Source organism: Carassius gibelio, chromosome B21 (genome assembly GCF_023724105.1).
Source record: "Carassius gibelio isolate Cgi1373 ecotype wild population from Czech Republic chromosome B21, carGib1.2-hapl.c, whole genome shotgun sequence".
NCBI lineage: Eukaryota > Metazoa > Chordata > Actinopteri > Cypriniformes > Cyprinidae > Carassius > Carassius gibelio.
Genome location: NC_068416.1, coordinates 9,517,269 through 9,532,417, shown reverse-complemented (window position 1 = coordinate 9,532,417; position 15,149 = coordinate 9,517,269). Strand labels below are relative to the sequence as shown.

The window sequence follows — 15,149 nt, the reverse complement described above, 5'->3', positions numbered from 1 at the left end:
TTCTATAATAACTGCCTAAACAAATGCTAATGATAACAAAAAAACATGTGGCCTTTGTGACATCTGAAAATAAAAGTAATACCTTGCTCTGCCTCTTAAAGACATTTCAAAGAAAGATTCCATTTTTTTTTTTTCAATAACATGCACAGTAACACCAGAAAGATGTAGGCAGGGTCTATATTATGTTGACTTTAAGATCAGCAAAAAGTGCATTTTTAATCATTCACAACATTAACCCAGATATGATTTATTTAGTTCATGTGACCACAAAACAAAAAACTAAATTGAAAACCACTGAAGCCTCTATTTGAAATCAAAGTATAAATTATACATGAAGTGTAACAAATGTACCCCTTATGTAAAAAAAAAAAAAAAAAAAAAAAAAAAGGAATAGAAAAATAATTTTTTTGAAAATAAATGTTTACAAAAAGACAGAATCTACTGTAGATAACTCACAGCTTAAATTAAAACCATAATGAAGAAACACAAATAAGAGGTTACTAATGCACAAATCGATCTGATGTATTAATTATTACTTGTACAGTGTCTAGAGGCCAGTCATGAGAGAAACTAACTCTACTAAGCTCTGTTATTGAGCAAATTAAATGCTTTTAGGAGCCAATTCACTATTTACTGTAATACCATTTGCAAATAAAACATCTGTGAAAAACAAATGAAAAGATATTATCAGTTACATAGATGCATATTTCGGAAGTATATTTTTAAGCTTCACTTGGTGCCCTTATTAACATTTGTTTAGTGTAGATACAAGTTTATTACAAAGATGCATATATATTTAAGTCCACATTCTGTTATCTGTGTCTTCTGAGACGATGTGACTTCAAGATCTATAAATTTACATGATATGAAATATGTCTGATACATTGTTTCTACTTCCACTTTGAGCTCTAAAAAGGACTTTCTATAGTACACAGGTGTTCAGGTCTGCAGTTTAAGCTTGTTTTCAAAAATATTGCACTAGCGTTGACAATGAAGCACCAGAACTTAATGTGTGATGCAGATGGTATGCAATTTAAAAGTAAATGCATCTTGTTTAAAACATTAACTTACAGCCTTGTAAAATAAACAAAGGGGTTTACATTGGATGGAGTTGTGCAAAAGCATTGCTACATTGTTAATGGTGCATCTGAACATATAAGTACTTGAAATACATATTGCAATAACACCTACTTAAGGGTGCATCCAATAACTCGTATAGAACATTTTAAAGAGCTCTGAGTTTTTTTTTTTTTTTTTGATTTTTATAAATTGTGGGGAAGTGACATGACTGATGTTATAGGTCATGTTAATACCAACATGGTATATGAAGTATGTATTTATACTACACCTATGCATAGATCATGGCTCTTACCAAAGTCCATTAAATTAAAAATACTCTAATTTCAGACTTTAAACCGTTTTTAAGAAAAGGGGTTGAATCAAAATAATTTCTATTTGTAATAGTTTTTTATATCTGCTCTTTTAATATTATAAGATACCTTATCCAAATTTAGATTTTTAGAATGCACATTAGCTTATTTTCCATAAATGGTAAAACTTTACAACAGTGCATCATATTTCGGTCTGATTTTTACATGGGCTTGAGCAAAAACGGCAGATGGGCTGAATGAAAATGCAAATCCACTGTCTGACAGCAGGTGGCGCTTCTGCAATGAAAATGCAGGTGAAAAGAAAAGGCCATGGAAATTAAGACCCTTGTTCCCCTTCAAAGATGCATTCATACAATTTGTGCTACTGTATGTCTTCATGAGAATGTAACTAACTTTGTTTACTGTTGGACAGCGTTTACAGTGAGTTTTTCCAAATTGCGGTAGGTTAATTAAACATGGTTTTAATGATAAATAAACTATTAACTCATATTTAAAAAATTCTCGAATTTTATCGTGGTTTGTTCAAACTGCTACCATTTATATTTGTAACCCTCAAACTGGAATGAGCTCGGTGACATCTTGAAAATCTTCAGTGACCCTGGTTTTGGGAACCACTTTTCTATATAGTATGAATGTAATCCGGACATATTTATGCAACCTACCAGCATCAGTTGTGTTACTTCACTGCTATATTCTGCTATTTTCCTATGCACAAATCCTCTCCAGAGGCCTCATGGCATAGTAAAGTGTCCACTGGATGCATACTTTTGAACCTTTTGTGTACCGTTTTATGAATTCTGCGAAGTTGGATATACTAATCAGTCTTTTCACATACTGTTATATATATATATATATATATATATGTATGTATGTATATATTAGTAGGAAAATTTCAGATGCAGTCCACAATTTCACTTTACTTTGTAGTATCCAACCAATGGTAGAAAGGGGAGTGTTAGGCATTATAGTAAAATATATATTTTTCCCCACACAGAAATTACATGCCTCACTTTTGAATATAAATTCCCAGTGGCCTCAATCAAGAAACACGAGTGGAACACATTTTCCTAATTGTTAGGATAGGCGATATGTAAATGGGTGCACTGACACTTTTGCATTAATGTTTTACGAATGCTTTTACACAATTCGTTCTGCTCGTGTTTTGTGAATAAGGCCTGATGTGTGCAAAGCATAAAGATGCTAAAGTATGAGTGTCACAGGCCCTTGACTGTTGTTGGAGCTTTGAACCAGTCGCCTTCAGCCAGGGATTTCCAGCTACCCTCCCAGTTCCAACACACCTGCATATAATTACCAAGTAACCCCTGAATGCCTCGATTAGCTGGTTCAGGTGTGTTTGGGGTTGGAGCTGAAATCAATCCCTGGCTGAAGCTGTGAAACATTACGTTAATGAACTGACTTTGCTTCTACAGCTGTGTCGTAACCGACTCCTCTTGGTCCCAGCTGGAGGAGCCCAAACTGTCACAAGGTCCCAACCAGCCATGGCACAGATCATCACTGGAGGCTAAGAGCTGAGCGCTGGAGGCAGTCAGGCTGGAAGCACAGTGCAGCGGAGGCAGCGAGTTGCTGGGCGGCCGGAGGACGAGACTGTCCCTGCCGTTTGCCCGTTGAGTTGTGACCTGCACTGGGTTCTGTTCAGTCTCAGGTGGCCCCAGTCCCAGCGTGTGCAGGTGCATCTCGCTTTGAGTTACCTTCGATGGCATCTGGGGACCATGCCAAGATGTTTGCGGTACTTGGTCGGAAATGCTGTATGTGGACTGCTGATCTCCCGACGTTTCTGCATATTGGTCCGGGACGGGGACGTGTCCGTTCATACGAGACATTAGCATTCCCAAACGATGCAGAGAGTTTTTCTTGGAGCGAGAAAAGCACTGCAGACGGCTACTGGTCCGCACAAATGCAGAAGAATTAGATATGTTGTTCCTCAAGCCATTGCTTTCCATTCTTTCTCTTGCTGGTCCCGACATGGATTTGAAGAGAGCCGATACGCTGAACTGGGACTCTCGGTTTCTCCTGTAACACTGGGAGAAGGACGTAGATGCTTCGGATCTGGATGACTCTCCCCCATCTGCACATCTGGGTCCTCCAAGCCTATCACCCTCCCCGTCCTCCTCTTCCTCAGGCTCAGCTGTTTCGTCCTGCTGAGTGGCCTCGCTACTAGAAGAATAAGTGCGTCGCGGTGGTTTACGGTTGCCCAGCAGGTCAAGAACCTCGTAGCGGAAGCTGGAGATATCCTGCTTAAGTTCCTTAACGCAAAGAAACAATATGAAGTTACTAGAGCGTAAACTGCGCCACCTAATTACAGGAAGTCTTCGAATTATTCTAACGTTTTTGACATTATCTTCATGACTTTTAATTCTTATGATTTTGCTTGTGGACTTTAGGGATGAGTCATATTTGGAGTTTATCATCTTCCATTATCAGTCTCTCCCCAAAAGCCTGAGGTTTAACATGAGATGATGGCATCACAATACAGAAAACAAGCAACCAATAAAATGTTGTTTTATCATTTTGTGCCTAGTTAAAAGTCCTAAAAGAAAATCTCTATTTGGGCAATGAATTTCATGGCAAGCAAAGTGGATTTTATGCGATAAAGTTTCCCACTCTGAAATTTGATTGGGTGAGCCGTGTTTGAGCCCACGTCTGTGCTCGTACATGAACCAAACTTTATATTTATAAAAGTGGCTTTATTGCACTTTAAACAGTGTACAGTTAGGCTAATAAACTATTAATTTATTATTAACAATAACAGTAATGATGGTAAATATTTACTGAACAAAGTAGTTTTTTATAGCAATTCAGCTTATTAGGTAGTAAAAAAAAATATAAATTAAAATCATTTGCAACTAATTCAACTCTCATTTCACTTATTCTATAATAAAATTGGAAATGGTTCACATTGTGTATCTACTCAACATTATTTATTTAATTAGTATTCATTTCTAAGTTTCAAACCTGCATGACTGACTACTACATTATAAAAATGTATACTTTAAGAATACAAATAAAATCATCAAGGCCTCTATAAGTGCTTGTATAGAGAATAAGATGACTTTTATAAAAAATCTTCATACCTTGAAGTTCTCCTCTGTCAGCCCTTCATCTGTTTTGGCGCTGCGGATCATGGCTGCAACATATCGCTTTACCAAGTTTCTGATCACTTCCTAAAAACAGCCACAGACAGGATGGGCTTCAGTCCATTTTTCTTGACCTGTTATATTATGATCTACGAATAACCCTGTTTTCCTCTTCAATATGAATCAAAAGAACTCCACATCCCCAGAGGAGGTGGTGATGTATGCTCGGATGGGGTGAGATAGGGTGATGGGCTCTGAATGTGTTTGGCATGTACATATTTTGTGATTCCAGTTTAATAAGTCGCAAATATCAGTTTTGGGCATGTTCATGACATGTTTTAGCTAGAGGTGAAATTCTGGATGTTCATTAGCATTAATTAGCATTTTTGCATATCCAATAAAGAATGAGCCAGCAGTGGCTCTCTAAACATGCTTACGCACATCAACAAAATAACAGCTAGTGCAATATCCGCTACTGAAGCTCTTGATTGTTGGGGAGAAGCATTTGTCTGAAGTAATTATATACAACAACACAAGCACAGCTATCAACCTAAAAAAAACAGTGATTACTGTTGTAGTTTCCTCATACATTACATGCATTACATTGTTTAGTGGCAACTGTGTAGTTTCATTGTGTATATTCATTACAGAGTCCCGACCTGCACCATAGGTTGCTTGAGTCTGGATGACTATGTACAGGTGCTGGTCATATAATTAGAATATCATCAAAAAGTTGATTTATTTCACTAATTCCATTCAAAAAGTGAAACTTGTACAGTATATTATATTCATTCATTACACACAGACTGATATATTTCAAATGTTTATATCTTTTAATTTTGATGTTTATAACTGATGACTAAGGAAAATCACAAATTCATTATCTGTAGGCTACACAATCATGGGGAAGACCGCTGTCTTGACAGTTGTTCAAAAGATGACCATTGACACCTTGCACAAGCAGGGCAAGATTTGATAGAAAAATAGTGTACAAGTAATAGGGATAACCGCACCCTGGAGAGGATTGTGAAACTAAACCCATTCAAAAATGTGGGGGAGATTCTCAAGGAGTGGACTGCAGCTGGAGTCAGTGCTTCAAGAACCACTACACACAGACGTATGCAAGACATGTGTTTCAGCTGTCGCATTCCTTGTGTCAAGCCACTCGAACAACAGACAGCGTCAGAAGTGTCTAAAGACAAAAAGGACTGGACTGCTGCTGAGTGGTCCAAAGTTTTGTTCTCTGATGAAAGTAAATTTAGCATTTCCTTTGGATATCAGGGTCCCAGAGTCTGGAGGAAGAGAGGAGAGACACACAATCCACGTTGCTTGAGGTCCAGTGTAAAGTTTCCACAGTTAGTGATGGTTTGAGGTACCATGTCATCTACTGGTGTTGGTCCACTGTGTTTTCTGAGTTCTAAGGTCAACACAATCGTATACCGGGAAGTTTTAGAGCACTCCATGCTCCCTGCTGCTGACCAACTTTATGGAGATGCAGATTTCATTTTCCAAAAGGACTTCCAGTACCTGGTTTAAGGACTATGGTGTCCCTGTTCTTAATTGGCCAGCAAACTCGCCTGACTTTAACCCCATAGAAAATCTATGGGGTATTGTGAAGAGGAAGATGCGATATTCCAGACCCAACAATGCAGAAGGCCACTATCAGAGCAACCTGGGCTCTCATAACACCTGAGCAGAGCCACAGACTGATCAACTCCATGCCACGACGCATTGCTGCAGTAATTCAGGCAAAAAGAGCCCCAACTAAGTATTGAGCGCTGTACATGCTCATACTTTTCATTTTCATGCTTTTCAGTTGGCCAAGATTTCTAAAAATCCTTTCTTTGTATTGGTCTTAAGTAATATTGAAATTTTCTGATATACTGAATTTGGGATTTTCCTTAGTTGTCAGTAAAATAAATAAACATTTGAAATATATCAGTCTGTGTGTAATGAATTAATATAATATACAAGTTTCACTTTTTGAATGGAATTAGTGAAATAAATCAACTTTTTGATGATATCCTAATTATATAACCAGCACCTGTATTAATCCATTAGCAATCAGCAGGGATTCAGTGGTTATAAAGTTCAAAGCATGACAGGGTGCAATGCAATTAGAGCTAGTAATGAATATGCACTGATTAACAACTCTACATGATATTTATTTTCAGTGTGATCATGCACTATTTACTGTAAACCGATTTAAAATCCCTTCTACATGATTTTTCTCTTTGTAAGCACCTAGAACTATCATTGAAGAAAATACATGCAAATTATAAAATGTGCAATGCTCTAATAACTCATTAATATGCATGATGCCAATAGGCTAATGTTTGTTTTCTCATCTGAATAAACTGTTGGGATTGTTAACATTTTCACAGCAAGGTTCCGATCCAACAGCATGCTGGGAAACGGATTTATGACACGGATGCCAAAGTGTGATGGGTAAGGCCAGATGTCATTACCTGGTAGTGCTGGTTCTGAATAAGGTTATCGGCATGCCTTTCCTGAAACAGATAACATTAATAATGTTAACAATAAATATGTGGCATTATGTAATACTTATGATCCAAAGGTGAATAGTTTGAACTATCAGTCACTGATAGTATTGTCAATTTACTAATATAGTTTTGATTAATACTTTGAATTAATATTTTATATTTTCACTTTGATTTTAAAGTGTTTTTTTTTATTATCTTTTAAATGTCTATATCTGGTTTTTATAAATGTATTAGTTTGTTTTAATTATTTTAGTACTTTAAGTTAAACAAAAAAAAAAAGGAAATGTCATTAGCTAAAGTAAAATGTATATTTTTAAAATATTTTTGTTTGCATTTCTTTTTAAAGACTTTTTTAATGGTGTTAGATTTACGATAGCGTCTCTAAATAGATAACCTAAAAATTCAAACTGTTGTCATTTTAACACTTTCATATTGTTCCAATCCTGCATTACTGAGTTCTGTGGAACACAAAATATAGCATTAGAAGTCAAATTTTTGTGTGTGTGTAATGACAATGAAAAGGATATAGAGCTTTGAAGCTTTGAAAGCAGAAGCATAAAAGAGGTCCATGTGGCTTCTGAAATCATATAACTTTCCTTTTAAAATTCTTTCCAGCTTTAGTTCCCATTCACTGTAACTATAAAAACAGAGTGCCCAGCAAATTCTTTTAAATAAATCTACTGGCTTTGTATTCCATATATGGAAGAAAGTCATACAGGTTTGAAACAACGTGAGGTTGAGTAAACGATGACAGATGTTTCATTTTCACACGAACTGGTCTTTAGAATGACCTGAAACCCTCTGAAAGCATTTGACATGCTTATTCTACATTTACATTACATTTATTCATTTAGCAGACGCTTTTATCCAAAGTGACCTACAAATGAGGACAATGGAAGCAATCAAAATCATCAAAAGAGCAATGATATATAAGTGCTATAACAAGTCTCAGTTAGCTTAACACAGTACACGTAGCAAGGGCTTTTAAATAATATAATAAATAAAAAGAAAACAGAATAGAAAAAGAATAGAGCAAGTTAGTGTTAGAGATTTTTTATTGTATAATAACTGAAAAGAAAATAGAATACAAAAAGATAAGAAAGGTAGTTCGATTTTTTTTTTTTTAAAGAATAGAATTAGAATATTGAGTGCTAAAGTTAGAGGGTGAAATCATTATTATTATTCTTCACCGAAATGCCAGCTACAAATTCCAAAATAACTGATAGCAGCCTTACATGATTGTTAAACCCAAAACTGTGCGCTCCATGTGCTGTGTGTGGGAGAACGTGGGTGAGAGTCCACCTCACAGAGGAGAGAAGTTCAACTGATCCAACACACAATGGCTCAGGAATAGGCATGGTTGAAGCAGGGTTGCCTAGCAACCAACATTGGCCTAGGGCAACTTGAGGCTGGATGCCAAATAGACAAACAGCAGGGCATCCTTAAAATCATTTCAAAGGCCGTTTAGGATTTATGAAGGTTTATATGCATCTTTAATATTACAATTATTATTATTATTATTATTACATTAAATTATTATTAAGATATGCAAAATTAATACGTTTGTATTAGTTTTTTTTTTTTTAATAGGTCAAAGAGATCTTGCTTTTTTTTTCTAAACTTTTTTTTTTCACTTAATGTTTATTTTCTTTAGAAACAATAATATCTGTGGTTTTACTTTTAATTAACTATGATAACATTGGTGACCATATCTTTACATTTAAATGAACCTGTTGAGTTTTGATTTCCTTTTCTTTTTTTTCTTCTTTTTTTTTATTGTGATATGGGCCAAACAAGCACTAATTATGATGAAATAGTTGTTTTGAAATAATTCTATTTCTGATTTGAAATATGTTTTAGTTAATATTTGTAATTCTGGTCTTCTTTCACTATAATATATCTCCTCTTGCATGAGTAGAAATGGCTGCCACATGAACTGACGTGCCTTAAAGGAACTCCGGGGAGGTTGTGGTGTTCTGAATGGTTGCTTACTAGCTGAAGTCAGAATAGCTACAGTATATTCACGGTTTGTAGATTGTGGATGGTCCCTTGTCTCTTCTTTAGTTTTCACCTATTTAATCATCCACTGGGCTACAATTTGATTTATTTGAAAAAGATTAGCAAAACATTCCTCAATAAATGGCATGCTTTGAGATATAAATCATGTGCACAGCACAAACAAAATACAAGTCTCTGAATACAGTTAACAAAGAATGAGTAATAATGATGAGTAGCTTGCCTTCCCTAATTCTAGTGATTCTTCAAAAAATAATGACAATCCTGCTGTTTTGTTTGCTTTGTCAAGGACTGTTAGATTCATTGAGTGAAAGCTGTAATGTGCCACCCACGCTGCATACACAATGAAGCGCGCAGTGCATTACCGTGAACTCTTTGAGGTTTCCGTGTTTACACTCCTCCTTGTGTCCACACAGACGGCAGTGCAGCCACACACACAAGTACCACACAGACTTCGGACTTGGTATGATGTTGAAGGGAGGTGGTAATGTCCCTCCCTCATCGAAGTAGCTCATCCACAGCTTGGTACGAGCAAATTTCCACTCGATGTCCGCGTGATCCTACAACAGAGAAGCAGACAGCCAGCTGGACGGAGGAGAGTGCTGAAACTGCCAATCGGGACAGTGTCCCAGACTGGCTTTTGTTGCTGCAAAAATCATCTTGTGATTGGATGATGTGCGTTTACTCAGAATTGTGTTTACTTGAATAACGGTACCCATTGTGAGACACATGCAGGGGTGAAAATGCCTCTAAATTTAGCTTATATAAGCCCAAAACTAATACATACTGAAAAATGCATAGACAAGAGCTCATCTGACTGTAACAAAACTTAAGAAATATGATGGTTTGTTTGTAAGATACTAATGGCTTCAATGTTCAGAATACATACACAAAGCCGTTATGTAATTAATTTGAGGACATTAAATGTTTTTAGGTTAAGTCATGTTGATAAAATAAGTAGAAACATACATCAGGCCAATATGACATAAACTGGGCCTCTATAGACCTTCATGATTGTCAGAGGTCAGCAAGGTTTTTAATACCAAATCATTTGACCTTTTATATCACAGACATATGTACAGGATTAAAAATGTCATGTGGTGCAACTTTCCAAAACTGATTAAAAAAATAATAATAATCAATCAATAAATAACGAAAATATGAGAAAATATATTTAAAAGCTTTTACGCATGTTTTATTTGATGGTTAAACCACATTACATTTTTAGTCATTAAATTTTAGGTTTTTTGGAAAATGCTAAAGTTTTTTAAAGCTTGAAACACGTGTTTTAAAAGATAGATTTTGGTCATGGACACTCTTATTTTCCATTGACCCAGATGGTAAAAGGTTAATTGCACAAAAACAATACAAATGGCAGTAGTCTTCAGTCAAAACAGCAAATCATCTTAGGCTGACATAAAATGTTCTTTTAAGCAGTATATTAGCAAATATACCTAATTTAAATATGGCACAGAGCTTTTTAACACATTTATCCTCAGGTTAAACCAGATTGGTTTGTTGTAATTTACACTAAAATGTAAATTTGCTAAACATTTTTCAGTGAATTTGGCCCTTTTTTTGGCCACATGATTACTACTGATTTTAGACAGATTTAGGGTCAGATTTACTAAACAGGGCAAATGAGCCAGAGAGCCCAGTCCCATAAAAATGCATTTCTATAATAAACAACGCAATCTACCAAGAGCAGCCCAAATTAGATTTGGTTTCGGCACTTACAGCAATGAGTTGGTAAGAGTTGTTCATCATAGCGATGAGCATGTTCAGCAGCACGACCAGTGAGATGACGTTATAAGTGCCGAACATGGTGGCCCCCACAAACTCGGTAAACTCATGCCGAGCCTTCACATTGGTAACATACAGATTCAGCAGCCCAAACACAGACCAGAAGAGAGACTGAAGAGTTTCAAACAGTCTGAGAGAGGGAAATAAAAAAAGAAACAAAACAAGACTTTTCATATATTGAGTTTCTCCCAAACACACATATTGTCTATAATATAGGAACGTTAGAATTGAATTGGGTACTGCATTTGAATGGATTTAAACCTGCACTTTTATCAGCAATGACATACTGTTTTTATCAAATATAGCCAAGAAGGAAACACACAAATTGAAAGCATCAACTTTTTCAATGATAATTTACTACCACAGGTTAATAAGCAGAGACAAATTTTTAGGCTGAGTTACCTGAAAACCTTTTGGACACTGTAACTTACTGTGAGTGTCCAAATACTTAAGAGGGTTCAATGAAAGGGATAGTTCACCCAAAAATGAAAATGTCGTCATTAATCGTGATACTCTCGTGAACATGCAGCGGAGACTGACATGGAAAAAAAGAAATCGTTGAATAAAGTTATTTTTGTTTTCTTCACAGACAAAAAGTATTCTCGCAACTTGATGGTTGAAGGTTTGGACTACTGTAATGATGACCTTACTATCTCTCTGGGCCTGGGCCGTGGTAGTTCCCTTGCTGTCTACGCAGGGTCAGAAAGCTCTCGGATTTCATCAAAAAATATCTTAATTTGTTTTCCGAAGAAGAACAGAGGTCTTACAGGTTTGGAGCGTCAGGAAGGTGAGTAATTAATGACAGCATTTTCATTTTTGAGTGAAGTATCCCTTTAAGAAAGAACATACAAATAATTATTAGAACTCACTTTAACTACACATGCAAAGTTTTTCAAGACCATCTTAGCAAACCCTTGTTTGAATGTTTTAAAAGAAAGTAAAAATGATGATAATAATAATAATTTTTAAAATGTATGGAAGAATGCATGGAAAGATAGAATGGTAGACAGACGGACAGACAAGATAGATAGATAGATTGCCTTCTGAGGATTAGTTTTAAAATATATTGGTATCATTGACATATCTTCCTATTTCTGAAAGTTTTTGCTGCACAGCCTTGAGCAACAGATTTTCGTCATTACACACAACAGTTGATTGATGACTATATGTAATTTTGTCTCCGTCCTCTGAGATCAAATGATTCTGCAAGGCTCATGCTATGATGAGAAAATTCAGGAAGATCATAACCATTTCCACTCGTTTCCTTTCTCATTTTGACCTCTGCAGGAGATCAGCATTAAACTGCATGTGGCGTCTTGGCTACATTCATTGATCAAGTTGACCGAAGTGTCTGTGTGGGTTTTGTAATACGTGCATCACAGGTCATTTATTCTGATTATTAGCAACGCTACAAGACCTCTGTTACTACAAAGCAATAGCAATAACGAAACTATTTTATCTTGGCTTCAGAAAGATTGGAATTAAGTTCTCAAGTTGGACTGCTTTAATTAGACATTCCTCTGAAAATAAACAATAGGCAGTTTGATTTTGTAATTTTGTACCGTGACAGACACTGGTCACAATATTTTTTTAATTTATGGAAATTAAGTGAACTTATTGTATTGAAGGTGCACTTGTAGTGTACTTCAAGCTTATAACTGAATATGGAATATACAGTAATCTCTGTACTATAGTCTCACAGAGTCAAATCTTCAAAGTCTAGTCTCAAATGCACTTTATAATCAAGCTATCATAACAATGTAATTTTAAATACCTCATCTGTCAACATGATGGAGGTGAATTGAAGAGCTGATATAAACATATCCATATTGCTATGATCAAATGCTTTCTTAACTGCTGTTTTCTCACTGCTGTCATTTTTTGTTGTGTTTATTTTGTTATTGAGCAGCACATATGTGACATTTGGCTACAAAATCAGTCATAAGGTGTCAATTTATATGTAATCTGAAAGCTAAATAAATAAGCTTTCCATTGATGTAGCCTATGTTTTTTTAGGATAGTTAAATTCTTGGCTGGAATACAACTATTTGAAAACCTGGAATCTGAGGGTGCAAAAAAATACCAAGAAAATTGCCTTTAAAGTTGTCCAAGTGAAGTTCTTAGCAATCCGTATTACTTATAAAAAATTAAGTTTTTAAGGAAATATACAAAATATGTTCATGAAAACATGATCTTTATTTAACTCTTAGGGCCCTATCTTGCACCCAGCGCAACTGACTTTGTACACCGACGCATGTGTCATTCCTATTTTGCACCCGCGCAAAGCGCGCTTTTCCCTCCACAGAAGCACGTCGCTAAACTAGTGAATGAACTTGCGCTCCCTGGGCGGTTCAGCGCAAAAAACGAGGCGTGTTCTGGTGCAAACGATCCCTGGTGCTATTTTGCTGTTCCATTAAACAATTGCGCCACTGACCAGAAAAAACCTAGTCTAAAGTCAGTGGCGCGTTGCGCGTTGTTCATTATGCTATTTTAAGGGCGCATGCTTGACCATAATGTATAGCGTGCACAACGCGCATACACTTTGCTCATGTAATCTACACAGATGCAACAGTTATTTTTGCAATTCATAAATTGTTACACTAAAAAATATTAACACATGAGATGACGGAAATCATTGTGGTGTGCCACCAAGATGAGAAAAAATAGGCATAAATCTAGCTTACAAATTATTCAGGCTAATTGTAGTAATTAAGGATCAGACCTGTTGGCCAAATAGTGGCAAGACATATGTGTATATAAGGACATCTGACAAATTGTGGCTATTTCCTCCCACGCCTGTTTAACCGACGCTATTTTGGGTGGGTTTATCCCATCCCCATACAACACAACTTCTCTGTCTTTCACTGCTCTTACAAGAACATCAGTCTCCTCGGCTGTGAACCGCTCCTGGCGTGCGCCTGGTAAATACGCCATAATAATAGCAATCCATAATGGAACTTGCGCACCTGCTTTTAAAGGGAATGTTGGATGAAGTTCTGATTGGTTTATTTCACGTAACGCCCAAACCACACCTATGAATAATGAAGCTACTTCAGACCAACCCATTTTAGATTTGCGCCGGGCGCAAGAGCCATTTATCCCGCCGGGAAAATAGCAACAGCGCCGAGACCCACCCACAAAGTTACTTGCGCTTCGCGCTTTGACACTTGCGTTTCAGATCGTTAAAATAGGGCCCTTAATGTCACTTTGGAATCCAGCTGACCCCATTTGAATTTTGGGTGGCATGAGATTGTGATGTTTTTTTCTAAATAATCTATCTAAACACACACAAAAATCTGGCCTTGATTTGGTTGTTCTAAAGGTGTGTAATGTTTTTCTTCTGTTTTTAATCCTAAAAATTGAAAATGAATGGGAAAAGTGAAAGAAAAAAATATATATTTTTAATTTAATTTGTCAAATAATAATAGTAAATCCAGTATAATATAGGTCCCTAAATAATATTATAATTTAAGGTCCAGATATTTAGCATGGCAAATATTTCACAGGCGTTGGCGACATATCAACAATTCTCTCAGATCGCGTCTTTAATAATTCACACTACGTGACTCTCACTTGTGTGAACGAGCACTGATTTGCCTCTGATTTTGGGCATTTGTCTGCGATTTCACAAAACTCTAAAAACTAAAATCATGCAGTGTGAACTTGACATATGTGACCCCGGACTGTGATTGTGCTCTAGCAATGTAGATTAGCCCTTGCCCCTCTGGAGGTCTGTGCACGCCACTGCTTTCAAATACTTAGATTTGTGTATTAAAAAAAATTCCTGCAGAAGTATGTTATTAAGTATGTTACAAAGTCATCTTTGTAAATGTTTGTTTGAAGTCTTACATACCACAATATGCATGCTTTTGGTTATGAAACAGTTTGAAGACCAGAGTTTGTCAGCGAATCTTCCTGTTGTAAAGTCATGCAGTGTGTAACCTTCTGTCGCCGATCCATCATGCAATGTGAACATAGCTGCAACTGAATGCTACCCCTAGTCGTGTTGTGTGAAAACAACCATGATCCCATTATTTTGAAAATCAGTTGAACGCAAGCAGCGTCTGCTCTTTTGTGTCAGCTGTGCTGCACGGATATGCTGTTTTTGTTCAAATCAAAGCATAAATGCATGTAGAAAACGTATCGTTGTGTCGCAGCAGACACGTATTCATTTTGCGTTCAGCAGATGTTCTCCAAAATGGCGATGGTGTTGCCGAGAGACACAGAGGAGACAAATTGTTGAACAAAGTCGTTATTTGTGTTTTCTTTTCTCGTCGCTTCATAAAATTCAGATTGAACCACTGATGGCAAATAGACTATTCTGACGATGCTTTTCATAT

At 36.3% G+C, this 15,149-nt stretch overlaps 1 protein-coding gene across 1 annotated transcript in view; it reads right to left on the bottom strand.

Moving 5' to 3' along the window:
• Positions 1-190: 190 nt before the first annotated feature.
• LOC127985399 (short transient receptor potential channel 5-like) overlaps positions 191-15,149 on the bottom strand; it is a 38,371-nt gene continuing 23,412 nt past the window's right edge. Inside the window, exons 7-11 of the mRNA XM_052587403.1 lie at positions 10,744-10,939; positions 9,372-9,566; positions 6,955-6,996; positions 4,484-4,573; positions 191-3,655 (exon numbers count right to left, since the gene is read on the bottom strand). Coding sequence (XP_052443363.1) covers positions 2,816-3,655; positions 4,484-4,573; positions 6,955-6,996; positions 9,372-9,566; positions 10,744-10,939 — 1,363 coding nt within the window. The 3' untranslated portion in view covers positions 191-2,815. The remainder of the gene's footprint in view (positions 3,656-4,483; positions 4,574-6,954; positions 6,997-9,371; positions 9,567-10,743; positions 10,940-15,149) is intronic.